We start from the raw sequence: 15,463 nt of genomic DNA, 5'->3' as shown, positions 1-15,463 counted from the left end.
TTTTGTCAAAAGCTTTTAGCAGATTGCTCTTCATTTTTATTCACATCACATACGCACGACCAAGCTTTAGGGTTTTCAAGGAAATGCTCCATTTTTAATTAGTCTTGCCTCCCTTGTTGTCTTTCCTATCAATACTAAAGGAATCATCTGAAATGGAGAGGCATAGCGGATGGAGCAACAGGGGCAGGGAATCTTGCTTTACCACTTTTATTGAGTCATGCCATAAGCAGAATACATTTTCCAAGCTACCTGTGCAACTCCTTTCAGCCAGCCCTAACCAGACTCGCTTTTGAAATAGCAAATACAATTAATCTCCTGTGCAATCAAAGCAAAACTTTGAGAAGCTTGAAACAAGCCAATTATCTTTGATCCCATAAAAACAGTAATCTTCTGCATACAGCTCATACTTTTGCAATGCTTCTTTTAAAATGGTGGCAAAAGCATCAGAAACACAAGACAAGTAATAAAAAGGCAGAATACAATCAAATCTACTGAAACAGCTACTTCGAGAAGTCTTCAAGCTCTGATCTGAGTCTCTATACATTGATCTTTGTTAGATGCCATAGTTTTTTGAAAAATGTTTTTTTAAACCTCTGCAAAGAAAGTTAGTCTTCTGTTTGGCATAGTCTGCATTTTTGGGGCTGTAGTCCCCACAATTTCCTTACGTTGGCTGCGCAAGCTGATGCATTTGAAGTCCTAAATATATTTTGTCTTTCCTTTTTTGATTCTTGGAAATTACTACATCTCATATGAAATTGCAGAAGTCCTCTGGATCTTTTTCTTCTTTGGTCCTAAATATATTAAACTTGTTGACTTCAGAAACAAGTTTTAAGAGTTTTGTTCACAGAATTTCCCACACCCAAGTTTCTTATTGATAGGGGATTCTGGAGGGAACTATTGTAGGATGCATCCAGGTTGCTAGAATTTATCAAACACAAAGATAAATCCAAATCTACTAACCTATAGCCATGCCAAGTGTTTAGCTCACACACTGCACTAAATTATAATTTGATTTGTTTGATGTGAACACAATTCAACCACTGTGGTTTATAGATCATGGTATAGAGCTTAATTCATCATGTAAACACAGACATGTTTTATTTATTTAACAACAAATAATTAAAAAATCCTTACTGTAGTACATATGGGAATTGTCTCCATGACATAGAACTGTTTCTGTGAACAGGGAAAGTTAACAGAAGAAAGACTGGCTCACACAAATGTAGCTTGCCAGGATTTAGTTTACCACCTGTGTGAATCCAGGCACAGTGCATTTATGGATCCTTCAAACAGGCATGGAGCCCATGGTGATGGAGAACTTAATTACATAGATATTTATTGAATGACAAATTCCTGCCAATGTATAGTCCTGGAAAGAAATACCTCATGTCATATTGACTTTTCCCTCTAGAATACCCTTTATCCTCTAGATACAAGAAATATAAGAAGCTAAAAGTTAGCTATCCTTGGTCGATTAATGCAGGAAGCTTAGCTAACAACACAAAAACAATATATACTTAGAGGAAAGTGACCATGTAATTTGGGAGATATTGATTTTAAGGAGACCTTGAGGTGAGGCCACTTGGATACTTTGAACTTCAAGAAAAACAGATTTCTGGAGCAGGACATTAGGATTCTATACCATGAGAATAATGGGAAATAAAGCTCAAAAGGAGTAAAAAGGAAGTCTCCTATGAGTTGAGAAAAAACAGAATTATCTTATTAGGCAAACAAGATGGCAAATTTCTTGCTTGTAAATTATATGGGCACAAGAATTTTTAATTGCAATTGAACAGGAGTCAGTTTATGATATGATTCATGAACAGTACATATGATTTTAGGCTGTATCAATATGATCTCCAAAACCATGGGAAATAATGATTTCCCTCTGCATAATATTGGCCAGAATGAAATATTTAAAAACATTAAAAACAAATATTTTATGTATTTAAACATATAAATATTTTCCATTTCTTGAAGAATCAACAGAAGACCTCAAGAGATGTCACAATGAAGACAGCTTTCACCTATTCTCTTATTATACCAGGATGCATGTTATGGAATAATGATCTTAAGATCTTTTTCCAGGTTCAGATGAGACTGTGAAAAAGACAGTTACTTTACTTAGCTGCATTCACAAGGTCCGTAGTTCCTCTTTGAAATAAAGAATGAATATCCCTGACATAGAGGCCAAATTGCAGTAAAGTACTATATTCAGCAAAGCTAAATAGTAACAATCTGCCTCCTTGTGGTACAACAGTAGAAATACCCACTGCTAGTAATGGAGAAAAGCTTCAATTATTGTCTAAGGATGTAGACATATTTGTGTAGCAGAATGAATATTACCACCCTACCAAACATTTTTGGTGTTTTGTTCTTTGATCTTATATTTCATGGGAAAAAGTAGCATTTGGATCTTGATCATTTGCAATGTAAACTTAATCACATGGACTGTGGTTAAGTGATAAAATTTATCAATACAATTTGAAAAGTAATAGAAAGACAAGATTCAAATAAATTCAAAACAAGCTAAACAAAAATCACAAATTTAAAAATCAAGAAGTTTATTTTAAAAACTGCCTTCCATTTGAGTGTATGGTTGTTATGCATTTCAGATTTCACAAGTCATGGAATTAGTACCCAATAGTTAAGAACATCAAATAACTATGTTTCTCGACCTTCTCCAGAAGTTCTCCTAGCATCTCATTACAAAACCATAATGTGCTATATCAATATGCCTATAATTTTTATTCCATTATGAAATTTGGGCTTTCATATAATGAATAAAATATGCTGTATTTATAAAAGCCTACATGTTTGGAAATCAATGGTGGACAACCCCAACAGCTAACAACACATTTACACCATACTTGCCTGTTTCTATGCCTTTCCCAAAAATGTGCAAGCTCATACTTAAGACAGGAGTTTAAAAGATTTCAGACTTGATTTATACCCAAGGAATCCTGGAATGTTCTATAACTTCAGAATAGCCAATTCCCCTTTCCATTCATATACACATCTATCTGGCTCTGTTATATAATCTAAATTAAAGCAATCAGATTCAAAGTATCTCCCTCCTCCATCCATGAATTTCCAAATGCTGAACCAAAACAGAAATCATAATGTAAACATATTCAAAGTCTTCTTGCCAAATAGCAAAGTGGAACAGTATCTACAGCAGTTTTCTCTAACCTGATGCCCTGTAATTCCCAGAATTCTTAGCTAGCATATCCTAGAACTATAGTAAGAGCAATCCCAATGTATTTGGAGAAAGCCCATTTGGGAAGGCTTATCTAATGAGGATTGTTAAGACAACTTAAAGGCAAACTGCACTTTACTTCAAGATAAATAGAACTTACAAGAATACCATTTTTGTTATATTACTTATCAAAAAGCTGGGGGTGGTGGTGGAGTAGAATGAAATATTAAGTATGTGCCGGAAAAAACTATGGAAGTTCTAAATACAGTGGCTTTCTGAAGTGGCCTCTCTTTAGGGAAGGATGTAGACTTTAAAAAGGAAACTTGGAAGGCTGGGTCAGGTCCAACAAAATATGCTATGCAGAACTCTTTTTTTTTTTCCAACCAACTTTTTTTCCAACTCATCTCTGCCCTTTTTTAAACAGCACCTACTGAAGTTAAGACAAAAATTATTCTGCATGCATCTTGCTATTGTTACAGGTGAGGGTTTTGTCTGCAATGTATGCTAGACAACGGTGGAAAGAATTGCTGTTCAAGAAACATAAATCCAAGAAAACTATTGAATTCTATTATACAGTTGAATGTATAAGAATTGTAGCAGGAAATTGGAAGGTTTTTTTGCTTCACACTAGGAAGATTCCCCAATTAAAATATGCCAAATTGAAGCAGTCTCACAATTGATGTATATACCGTAAATGCCGGCGTACAAGGCGACCCGGCGTATAAGACGACCCCCGTCTTTATAGCCGGGCCGCATTCCTAGAACGTCGTCTTATACACCGGAAACTACCAGTATTTCCGGCGTATAAGACGACCCCCCGTCTTTGGCGCCGATTTTAGCACTCGCGGAAGTCGCCTTATATGCCGGCATTTACGGTACTATGCGAACTGAGTATATTAAATTATAAATTCAGTCAAAATCTGGAAGGCAAGTCCAGAAAGCATTGTAAGATTTATTTCACAGTAAAAAAAAATACACACAAAAACCAAAATGCATCTGCAACACTCTCGAGGTTGTATAAAGTATTGCCCACAAAAATTAAATGAAACCAATTCTTTTAGGATTTGTATTATTGTCCAAATCACTATAAAACTTCCGTTTGTTGCAGAATTTGACTGGCTGTAATAAGCAGCTGGAAGGCAACTCCTGTGAAATTGTTATAGGACCATTCTTTGCTGCATGGAACATTATTTAGCCCCATTGTTTCTCCCCACAAAAAGAGCTATTCCAGAGGAAAGGACCAAGGAAGTACAAACTATGCAGTGATATCATTTTTCCCAGAACGGTGGTTATTCTGCATTGGGATTGTGTGATGTAGAACTTGATGGTCCCATCCAACTGTTGTCAATGAGTTTTTATTCAAGGGAGACCATGATAAACCTGTTACAAAATCTCGATGAGACCGATTCCTAAAACTGGGAAAGATAGGAAACATTTCTACTGTTAGTTTAGAAATCCACAGATGAGTTCATAAAGAAATAATTATTAATACCAGACTACCTTCAAGTTACTAAGAATGGGAAACCAGGAGAAAGATATGAATTGCTAAAATGAGGAAGAACTAATCTTTGTAAGCACTCCACATGGAGTATCTGTAAACACTGACTATTCCTTCAAAAATAAGGCAATGAGCAAAAACTACTTTTGCTACACGGGCCATTCTTCATGTAGCAAAAGATAGGATGACATCATTATTTGCTTCATATGCAGGAGCGACAACCAATGAAAGGGCTTCTGCAGGGAAACAAGGCTCCTCCTCACTAAAGTCCCACCCATTTCCCCCCAAATATTCAGCCACTAGACAGGCATCAATCCAGCTTTCAGTCTGCATTTAATTTCCCAATTCTAGATTAAGTTTTATTAGTGAAAACTAAAGGAATGTGCTCTTGATTTATTTAAATATTTATAGCCCACATATCATCTATTGGAATCTTCAGATGGTGGAGTACTAACATTAAAGATAATGTTGGTGTTCCACCATCTGAAGATCATGGTGAATAAATATTTTAAATAATATTCCAGAGAAGGGAATCCTCAAATATTTCTGAAGCATCAGTGTAAGCACCAGATTCTAATTTTCGCTTCTTCTTGTCTAGAACAGAGATGGTAACTAATCTGAACAGAGTCTACAGTCATATTACCTCCCTGAAATGCAGCCTCCAATTCCACGCTGTATAGAATTCTTCATTTTACTGTATTATCCTATATGCAAGCTGCTTTCATTGTGAAAGGATGAGTCTGGATAAATAGACCTAGCTCTGTTCTACTCTTGCATGGATCCATTAACCTAGTAGACCAAGTATGAGGCTCAAGTGATTTGCCTTCGGCTACAGGATCCACCAGGATAAAAATGGGCATCCTTTATTAAGTTTGGTTCTGATCATCACTTTAACCAGAGGTGGCAGTTTGAATATGAACTGCAGTGCACAATTATTTTTATATAAATACATGCAACCTTTAACCAAGATGGCAATTAAATCACTGAGAGCCTAAATGATTATATGACACAAAAACTCAGAATTGCAAGAGACAAGTGGATTGAACTGTGTTGTAACTCACACTTCTGAAAAACTGGAGTCAAGGACAACAACAGAACAATCTTCACTGATAGAACCCAGCAGAGGTGAACTAGAGGTAGAAAAAACATCAATTAGCACATATCATCTTTTTTTTGTTTAAATGTCACAAACAAATATGAGAGATTATTAGTGACATAAATAAAAAACCCGTATCATAGCAAAGAAAACCTTATAATCTGTATATTGAAACTGGGGAAGAAACAGAAATAATTATCAGCTCAGTGAGCAGACAGATGGATTAAGGTATAAAGCAAACAATGAAATCCAAGAGGAGAAGTATAAAAGAGATTGCGTGAAATGAAAAAAAAATACACTATATATTTAGTGAGTTCCAGAGAAAAAGAACTGATTAGCTTTACACACAAGAATCCTTTTTGTAACAACACAAGATGAACAAAAATAAAGTAGCCTTTGTAGTTTAAAACTGAAAATAAAAGATTAACAATGTTAGTAAAAACCAAATATGATTAGGTAAAATCAGAATTGTACTTTAATTTTAGCCAAGGCTTCCAATTAAGTCCTTTTTTTTGTTTTATTTCAATTGAAAATAAAGATACCAGTAAAAATGTATAGTAAAAGAAATGATTATATAGATCTAGAAGAATTAGTAATGTTTTAGCCTTCATTGTTTCAAAGGAAAATATAAAGTTCAACAACATATTTCTAAAGGATAATTTTCCAGGTCCCAAGTGACAATTTATAGCCAGAGCCATATAATTCTGAATTATATAGATCTTTGTAAATTTAAATGGCCGTGGGAAAGTTCTTCTGGATTTAGCAATTTTACAAAACATCAGGGAAGGGAAGATACTTTTATCATCTTTGACAGATTAACCATTTTTACATCCACTTAGAAGGGAAAAAGCTGTAATGCTTTTAGTGTTTGTAATTACAAGGCAGGATTAGTAGGCCTTTAAGGTTTTCATGCTGCTGTTTGTACAGTTTTTAGAAAGCTTTTCTTTGTCTGGTGAGTGTATATGTAATTATTATGAGACTGAAACAGTCCATTACAGCAGGCTGTACAAACAAGCAAAGCCCCATCTGTGGGATGTAGGCAGCACACAAAATCATGCACCCTCCGGTCCGCGGAAAAATCTCTTTCCATGGAACTGGTCTCTGGTGCCCAAAAGGTTGGGACCTCTGCATTACAGGATGAAGACCTGCTCATGAAGATTATAGATTATAATCTATCACATTGATCTAATATAGATTGGTAGACATTTAATGGATTTGTAAAATTTATTGATTGCCCATCTTACCACAGAATAATTCTGGATGGCTTACAATCTTAAAATGATAAAAACTATATATGGACATATATTCATTCAGCCACCTTCCATGAGTACAACCTGAGTCTTCCCACTCCCAGTCCAGCACCTTAGTGACACTGGCTCTCATATGAGAATATAATGTGTACATATATGAATGAGTTGATATCCATAAATGAACAACACATACATTTATAAATTAAAATAACTGACAAACTAAATACAGTTCTTTTTTTTATATATACTACAGTCCTACCTGTGTGCAGAAAAAGCAAATCCTGTGATACTACGGGAATGCACAGTTGAACTGATGATGGTATCTGGATTCTTTGTGTCTATAAGTACAATCATCCCACTTTCGTCACCTTTGAAATAACAATGGAGAACAAGCAGCTGGAATTAAATGGGTATTTAATATGCAAAATATTGTAATATGTAAAAAGGATTTTAAAAAAATATCCCTTACCCAAAACAAAAGTGTCGTTTTGATGTGGATGCCATGCCAGTGAGGTAGAAAGATTACAAGAGGCATTGCAGGCTGAATAATGGCAGAAAAAATATATAGTTAGGTTCACAAGGTTCTGTTTCAGAGAAAACAACTGACTGCTAGCTAATAGTCAAAAGAAAACACACACAAATAGACATTCCCTCCTTTAAACATATTTAGCTAACTTATTTCTAAAAAAAAAAAAACAGTTTAGACTACTCATTCATATAAACCACTGAATTTTTCCTAAAACAAAAATACATTGAGAGAAATTTTAGTCATTTATTTCTTGCATTAATATTCTGCTTTTTCTTTGGGATCTAAGGGCAGAATTAGAATTAGGAATTCCTTTAATTTTATTCCCAAAGCCACCATGGAAAGTTGGTTAGCTTAAGAATACATCATTGACCTAAGTGACCTCTCAAATTTAAGAGGAAATGTGAACCAGAGTAAGCGTTTAATGTCCTATATTTTATGCTACACTATTTCAACATTGTATTTTTTTATTTTCCTTTTAGAAGGCAAAATCTAAGAAAAAAGACAGGGATACAAAGGAGAAGGATATTTAAAACTGCTGTCCAGAAATAACTTGAGCACTTAATTAGACTTGTTACAATACTTCTAAATGCTGCATCCATTTCTACAATAAGGAAAATTTAACATAACAATTTTTATAATTCATAATTGGATTTCCTTCTTGAATTACATGATTCAAGTGATACCATCTGCTGCAAATAATTTTGATAAGCACTGGGGTGTGAGTTGGCTTTTAGGCATACTGGTAAGCCACTACAGTCTTGGGCAGATGAATATACACTGTCTGACTACATCATGTAGTGAGCCCCTCTTACCCAACCCCACCTCAAATCTATTCTTCTCATTTTATTTACTTGGAATAATGTTATATTTCTGCATTCCACAACCAACAATTAAAGCCAAGGGAGCATATCCCAAGCTTTGACTTGAAGTGAGTTTGCAAACCACAACTTAGTGATCATTAGTACCCACTCTGTGTATCTATAAAACTGCTCTAATGACTGGATTGAAAACCAGAGAATAGACTCCATGCATGAAAGAATTACGCAAACTATTAAAGCATTCATTCCAGGAACTGGATTTTGTGATTATAATTTTTGAACAGGACACTGATTCAATCAATGTTCAGAATGTTGGGTTAGAAAAATTTGTTCCAGGGGAACAACCACATTTCTCTCTAACCTTTATCATAAAGATCTCTAAGAGCTCCTGCTGGAAAGTACAGTTCACTGACATTTGAAAATTATAAGCTGCAGTCAATTGATCCCTTGGGCTGTTTCCCTGAGATTTATCAACTTCCCCCTATGAGACTGGAAGGAGTGGTCTAACCCTAGAGAGACAAAATCTTACATGTATCCATTCCCTGCCAAAAAGACCATAATGCAGATTGGGCATAAAGAGCTTTAAGTCAAAGACTTTTTGCCACCTCCAACTCTCTCTCTCTCAAAAAAAAGTACTGATATTTCTTTAGGCCTTCTTTTGATAGCAATGGATGAAATACTCTATCCACCTGCACCAAGAAGTAGGTGCACAGGAGTATATGAGAGTATGAGTATCTAAAAATTGGTATTCTTAGGACCTTCCAACTGGCTACTGAATAGCCCACTCAAAGGTTATGTCAGAGGGGAAAGACATAAAGCAGAAACATTTCCACAAAACTATCAAGCATGAGACATACCAATTCGAGATGCTGGTTTTGGAGATCTGGTATCCCAGAGTAAAACCCTGCTGTCCTAAAGAAGTGCAAAATTAATAAAACAGAATTAAAAGTGAAACTGTCAACCAAAATATACACTCTCATATTCCAGTTTTTCCAGATTTCTCCATTGCTTTGCAACACTATTATCCCTTTGACAATTTCTAAGATTCATTCACTTTTCCCTTGAGAACACAGAGATTAAGTCTGAATCTATATCTATAGTAATTCAGAAATAAAAAGTGTACTTTACCTCAGCACAGGACAGGAACACTGTATCCTTTCCAGGGCAGGAGGCCACACAAGCCACTTGACCAGAATGAGCTAGCCCAAATCAAAACAAAAAGTATCATGTATCCTATTAATATGGATTTGCTTAAGATTTAAACTAAAAATACTCCAAAAAAATCACTGGATTCACACAAGACAAAAATCTTTCTACACAAATGCACTTCATTAATGCTGCTCAGAAGGTGGAAATAATAACACTAGAAATGTGTATATGTGTTACAAACACAAAGTTCAAGCTCCATTAGTTATGAAGTTCAACAGATAACCATTTCTCAGCCCAACCTACACCTTGAACGTATGAAGCAACAATGGAATGAATGTGTTTGTGCATGTATGTGTATGCGTATAATACATAATAGGAATGAATAGCCATAAACAGGAATATTTAAGGAATGAGACTACTTCCAATTCAGACACAAAATCAACTTGAACCACATATCTTAGACATGAGAAAATAGATTTGATCCACATTTCATACAACATTGCATTCAGCTTAAAGAAGGCATACTAAAAAGTTTTAGAAGGCATATAAAGTTTTCAATGTCTATACAATTTTAAACGTTAAAAGTTGTTTTTAAAGCTTTAAAAATCTATGCAATTATACAAATACATTTCTGCCAATAAATATGGAAATAGGGCAAAGTAGATATATTAATAAGCATGGGACAAGAACATAGTGCTTCTTTATGCTTTTTCCTAATTAGTACAATTTTTCTTCGTAAATAACTTTCCAAATAATCTCAAAAAGCAGACAGGTAACTTAAAGCTGGACAAGAGACCTTGTGCAAAGGGAGTAGAAAAACGCTAAATGGGGGGTTTACTTTATAATTACGGTTAAGTGTTTAGTGGCTTTGTTGATTTGGATAAGTACAATTATCTACAATTGTAGAAATATAATCAGCTGAATTCTATCCAGATAATAATCTTAATACCTTGCAGTAAAAAGTAATGTTTGAAATCTATCTTGTGAGTATGAGAATGCTTTTAGTTAATTTGAGCCACCACAATTAACTTAAAAATTAAGAGATAAAAAAAAATATCATGGATTATCTCCTAAATAACAATTATGGCTCATAATGTTGAGTCATCTCATGTGTCAGCTTAAGTAGAGTAATAACCCTTGCTAAAAACTGAAATTGGGGTGCCTTTTTCTGATTGTAATATCCCATTTTTTTTCAGATCTAGTTGTCTTGCAGTAAATTTTACATACCCAAGCAATTCAAAAATTTTATATAACTTTCTGTCTCTAATCCATGCTGGACAGAACTTGAAATATGCTCAGACAAAGGAAAACCAGCAGCTACATGGCTACTTCTTCTAAACTCCCTATAAAATGGAGCAAATCAGCCAAGTCCAGCATGGATAGCACAGTCTTCACCCTGCTGAGATGATTTCAGCTAAAAAAAAAAAAAAAAACCAAATGGATTGATAAGACTATTTGAAAAACAGTAAACCTATCACAACAAAAACTGAAAACTACTGGGTGTCTGAAAGCACACCAATCTTCTGCCAAAGTTGCCAATCACAGAGCACAAATTATGACAAAACTCAGATGCACTGACTGTAAATAGAGAAAAGCATGTAATTGGATACCAGTGTGTTGAAGGAAGACATTTTGATTCATCTCTGTTCATTCATGAAGTTTATTTGATCAGGTTGAGATAACTGTCATCAATCTTCCCACATGAGAATACACTGGGACAAAGGTGAATCACTTGGAATTTACTTGGGAAGAAAGGCAGAAAGAAATAATTGAATAAGGAAATATTTGGCAAGTTTGGCTCTTACCTTTATATGTGCCGAGTACTGTTTGTTGAGGAATATCCCAGATCTTCACACTAGACATAAAAGTCAGATGAGATTTATGAAAAAATATAGATGTTTTTATACAAAGCAGAAACACAACTGCACAAGAGAGTCACCTGAAATCTTTGCTGCCACTGATGGCCTGTGTGTTGTTGGAAACAACACTCACAGTTGTCACAATGTCATCATGCTCGTATTTACAGAATTTGTTCACTATCAGAGTCTCATTCTCATCCAGCTCCCAAAATTCCAGAGCACCTAAGGAATAGGAGAGAAGAAAGTCAAATTCATACTCTGCAACTTGCATTGTTTGATTGTCTTAGGGGAAAAAAGCCCTACAAGGGGCTATGTCTAGTCCAGAAACTTCAGTTTGTATACATCTTGGCAGCTAGGCTTGTCCTATTAAGAATATAAAGAGACCATATTATTATATCTGGGCTTAAAGCACTCCAGTTGTCAATTTGTTTCTGGGCAAAATACAAAGGACTTCTTATGTCCCTACAAGGCTTAGATCCACGCTATCTAACCGAACACCTCATTTCATATGAACATCTATCTTTTACAGATTGTCTACCTTAGTGTGGTTAAAGTTGCTAAGATTTGGAACCAAGCCTTCTCTTTTACAGTCTCAGCTCTTTAGACCACATTTCCTGCAGATATGGGTCTAATATTTCCATTAGCTTTTAAAAACCCCATTAAAGCACATGTTTCTGTCAGTCTTTATTTTTAACAGTTATTTTTATACGTTTAAGTTTGCTATAATCAATGTTTCTAATGTCTACATTTAGAAAAAAATCAACTGAAAGATTTCAGTACAGAGCAGTGCGTCAAAATTAAACATAAACATAACTGTGATATGTGGTATTTGTTCCATCAAATGTTCATTGAAATATGGGATAACCTAAACTATAATACAATGCAGCTTCATTACAAAACAAGAAATTGCTCAAGCATTCACAGAAAATATCAATAATTGTTACATCATTGATTGTTTTGCTTGATCACACATATGCAACAAAAAAGGCAGAGACAAGCAGACACTTTTAGTTTGTCACGGGCTTGAAGAAAGAAATAAAGCAAAATCTCAAGCTGGCATTTTGTATCCAAACTCCATTGTCCAGTTCCTCCAGAATATTTTGATTTTCTATAGGATCATTCTGCTATTTTTGGAAGTGATTCTTCCAATATGGGAAGTAGTTTTCAACATTCTTGAATCAACATGTGCTAGGAAACTTCATCCCATCTTTGACACCATCTTTAAACCCTAACAAGTTTTAGGAGACAAATATCTTTTGATACTCACCTGAATCTGATGCTACCAAGATTCCTTTGTCTGCTACCCACTTCAGATCTGCTATTCCTGCTTCAGTTTGAACACCCGCAGAGCAAAAGCCTTCATTAGGAGCTCTTGATGTATCTTTGAATACCCAAATGGAACCAACCCAGCAACGTCCACTCAAACTGGATGCTCCCAGGAGCAGAGAACCATCTGAAAAGCAGAATTAAAACAGAGATTAGTGTAATAAATATATTTAATGTATAATGAATAAAGCATACAATGACTTGAGTTTTACATTTTACCCAGCACCTTTGTTTTTCAGCAGAGAACTGCTCCAATAAAGAAAATGTATTTTTGTCTTGAAATATGTTCCTAAATTCTTAGTCCAGTTTTGGATTCTACTCAAAGTGAGGGAGGAAAGTAAAGGGTTTTTTTTGCCTATACTCTCATTTACCAAAAAGTGTATAATGGGTGTATGTATAAAAATTATAAAAATATGAAGCAGCTAATGGAATGATAAGGACAATAGAAAAAAATCTGTAATAGAAGTGAGTTTATTCAAAGATGATCTAGCTGTTTGTCAAGGTGGAAACTTACTCAAGATTTTTTATAACTAAAAAATGACCAGAGGATTGTTCAACTCGCATAAGGTTTGAATCTGATTTTTTAATGACAAAAGTTTATCCACCTTTTAATGATAAAAAAGTGCCTTTTAAGCATAAGAGGTGCCCTTCAATCAACATTCACATGGGGGGGGGACCTTCACCTATGGAGAAAGCTGCTTTTCCTGAGTGTTGTCCAGGTTTAAGCATAATGCACTACACACAAATATTTAATACACAACTATAGAAGCAGACAAAAGCACAGTGGTTGCTACTAGCAGTTTACATTCTTACAAGTATTGAGGACCTCAAAGAGTTTTCATATAGCCAGGTTGTATCTATTGATACTTACTGTATTCAAAATTGAAACAGACACTTTAAAATATTATTTGAGATCACACTTGAGATCAAGTGATCTAGAGCAGAGGTCCCCAATCTTTTGGGCACAAGGGACGGTTCTGTGGAGAGAAAATTTTCCATGGACCCGAGGGTGTGTAGTTTTGTGTGCTGCCTATATCTCACAGATGGGTCTTTGGTTGTTTGTGCAGACTGGTTGCTGGTACTGGTCCATGGACTGGATGTTGGGGGTCCACTGATCTAGAGTACCCTTGCCTATATCAGACTAGGATTTTTGCAATTATTACAATCAATCCTCATCACTTGCTATGAAGGTTGGGAATTGTAGGTAAGGATAGCTGGAGCCTGAAGTGTGGGAAGACTGATCCTACAGCAAGAGTTTTATACTCTGTAACGATTCAGAACTTCGCAGGATAATTCTTGTTAGGTTTCTGCCATTTTTTTAAAAAAAAGACAAATATAAATTATAAACACATCAAAGAAGACAGATTTAAATTGCGTATAATGAATGTTGCATAAAATATATCAACAGAATGAAACTCGGCTCATAAGGCAGAAATAGCCAATTTAAGAGAGGCTCCAGTTGAGAGCGAAGTTCACGAGAAAGATAACTTGGGCACCCGACATCTCGGTTCCAAGCCACGAGAAGCGCGTAAAAGATCGCAACATCTCTGAAATGCAGGTTACAGGCTTCCGCAGCCTGTCGTCTTCCAGATGTTCGGGGCTACACCTGCCATTATTCCCAGGCGGTGATGGTGATGAGTTGTAACAAAAGGCGTTTGGGGACACCAACTTGGTAAACACTCATGGGATACCTGATCGGTAATGGGCCCCGTCCAGGTGGCGCTCCATGCAGGCGGGAGCGTTGGGCGGAATATTCCATTCGGGTCCGGTTTCTGCCTCCACTCCATGCCCGGGACTCGGTTTGGCTTCTTCCATAGGTACAGCAGTGAAATGCGACCCAGCAAACTCCAAGCACGCCCACGTGTTCCAAAAAGACACCCGCAACCGTCCCGATAGTACTCTCCCTTGTCTCGCGAGAACTTCCAAAATACTCCCAGGCGGAATTCAAGCCTTTGCATGCTTTTCTCGCGATATTTTCCTAGGCCATCTAATTAAGTTCTATAGAGCTGGAACTAAGTGATTCTCAATCTCCCATTCCAAAGTCTAAGTGAAAATGTTAAATTGCATTCTGTCTGTAGTATTCCTCTCCAATCTACCAATGTAATTTGAACTGACATTTATCAGATGTGATTGTTTTAAGACTTGGGTAGATGTATTAGATGGCTGTAATCACGCTGAATTCTGAAAGTTGACTATCTTACTATTCTGTTCTAAATAGCTGTACCTTGGGACTTCCTGGTACATTATCAAGTTTTCATAAATAAAATTTCACCTTCAGCTTTGCAATGCAAGCACAACAGCAGGGGAATGTATTTTACATAACTGCTCATTTATTTTGATTTTGATTGTAACAACACCTTTTAGAGGTGAAAGATGATATAGACATGTTTTATAAATAAATAAAATAGTAGTATTGGCTTGCCTTGAGCGGATCTCATCCACAGCCTGGAAAATGAGAACAATGGTATATTTAAGTTGGGTGATATGAATCACTGTGTTTTATAGTATCAATTTTCCAATTGTTTAAAATGTTCTCATCAGGTTTTCCCTCAAACTCAAACTTGAAAGAGCATAATATTTCGCATCAACGAAATACAGTCCCGCAATCACCAGTAGATGTCCTTGTGGAACTTTTTTTTAGTTCCACGGTTTTGGGTTTTTTAGCTTTTTTTAACTACTCTCAGTTGTATTAGCGTAGCTCTACGGTGATAGCCGCTGAGTCGGAGGCGGTGCTCGGAG

At 35.7% G+C, this 15,463-nt stretch overlaps 1 protein-coding gene across 1 annotated transcript; it reads right to left on the bottom strand.

Moving 5' to 3' along the window:
* Window positions 1–3,229: 3,229 nt before the first annotated feature.
* Window positions 3,230–14,642, bottom strand: WDR77 (WD repeat domain 77). Its single transcript, XM_039361372.1, has 10 exons — window positions 14,416–14,642; window positions 12,666–12,851; window positions 11,479–11,620; window positions 11,345–11,394; window positions 9,519–9,589; window positions 9,248–9,302; window positions 7,513–7,584; window positions 7,303–7,411; window positions 5,759–5,827; window positions 3,230–4,614 (listed from the first exon to the last, which is right to left on the bottom strand). Exons 1-10 carry the CDS (start codon window positions 14,537–14,539, stop codon window positions 4,455–4,457), a joined length of 1,038 nt encoding a protein of 345 aa, XP_039217306.1. The 5' UTR covers window positions 14,540–14,642; the 3' UTR covers window positions 3,230–4,454.
* Window positions 14,643–15,463: the final 821 nt, after the last annotated feature.

Source organism: Crotalus tigris, unplaced genomic scaffold (genome assembly GCF_016545835.1).
Source record: "Crotalus tigris isolate CLP2741 ecotype Arizona unplaced genomic scaffold, ASM1654583v1 scf7180000019259.915256, whole genome shotgun sequence".
Classification (NCBI taxonomy): Eukaryota; Metazoa; Chordata; class Lepidosauria; order Squamata; family Viperidae; genus Crotalus; species Crotalus tigris.
The sequence above is the reverse complement of the archived record's forward strand: the minus strand, read 5'-3'. Positions and strand labels throughout refer to the sequence as shown.

Coding starts and splice junctions, on each gene's coding strand:
- WDR77 (XM_039361372.1), bottom strand. CDS start 14,539: ATGGAAGAAGCCAAACCGAGTCCCGGGCATGGAGTGGAGGCAGAAACC. Junction 12,852..14,415: donor CGGGGCCCATTACCGATCAG/GTATCCCATGAG, acceptor TCTGCTTTTCAG/ATGGTTCTCTGCTCCTGGGA. Junction 4,615..5,758: donor GACTCCAGTTTTTCAGAAGT/GTGAGTTACAAC, acceptor TATCTTTCCCAG/TTTTAGGAATCGGTCTCATC.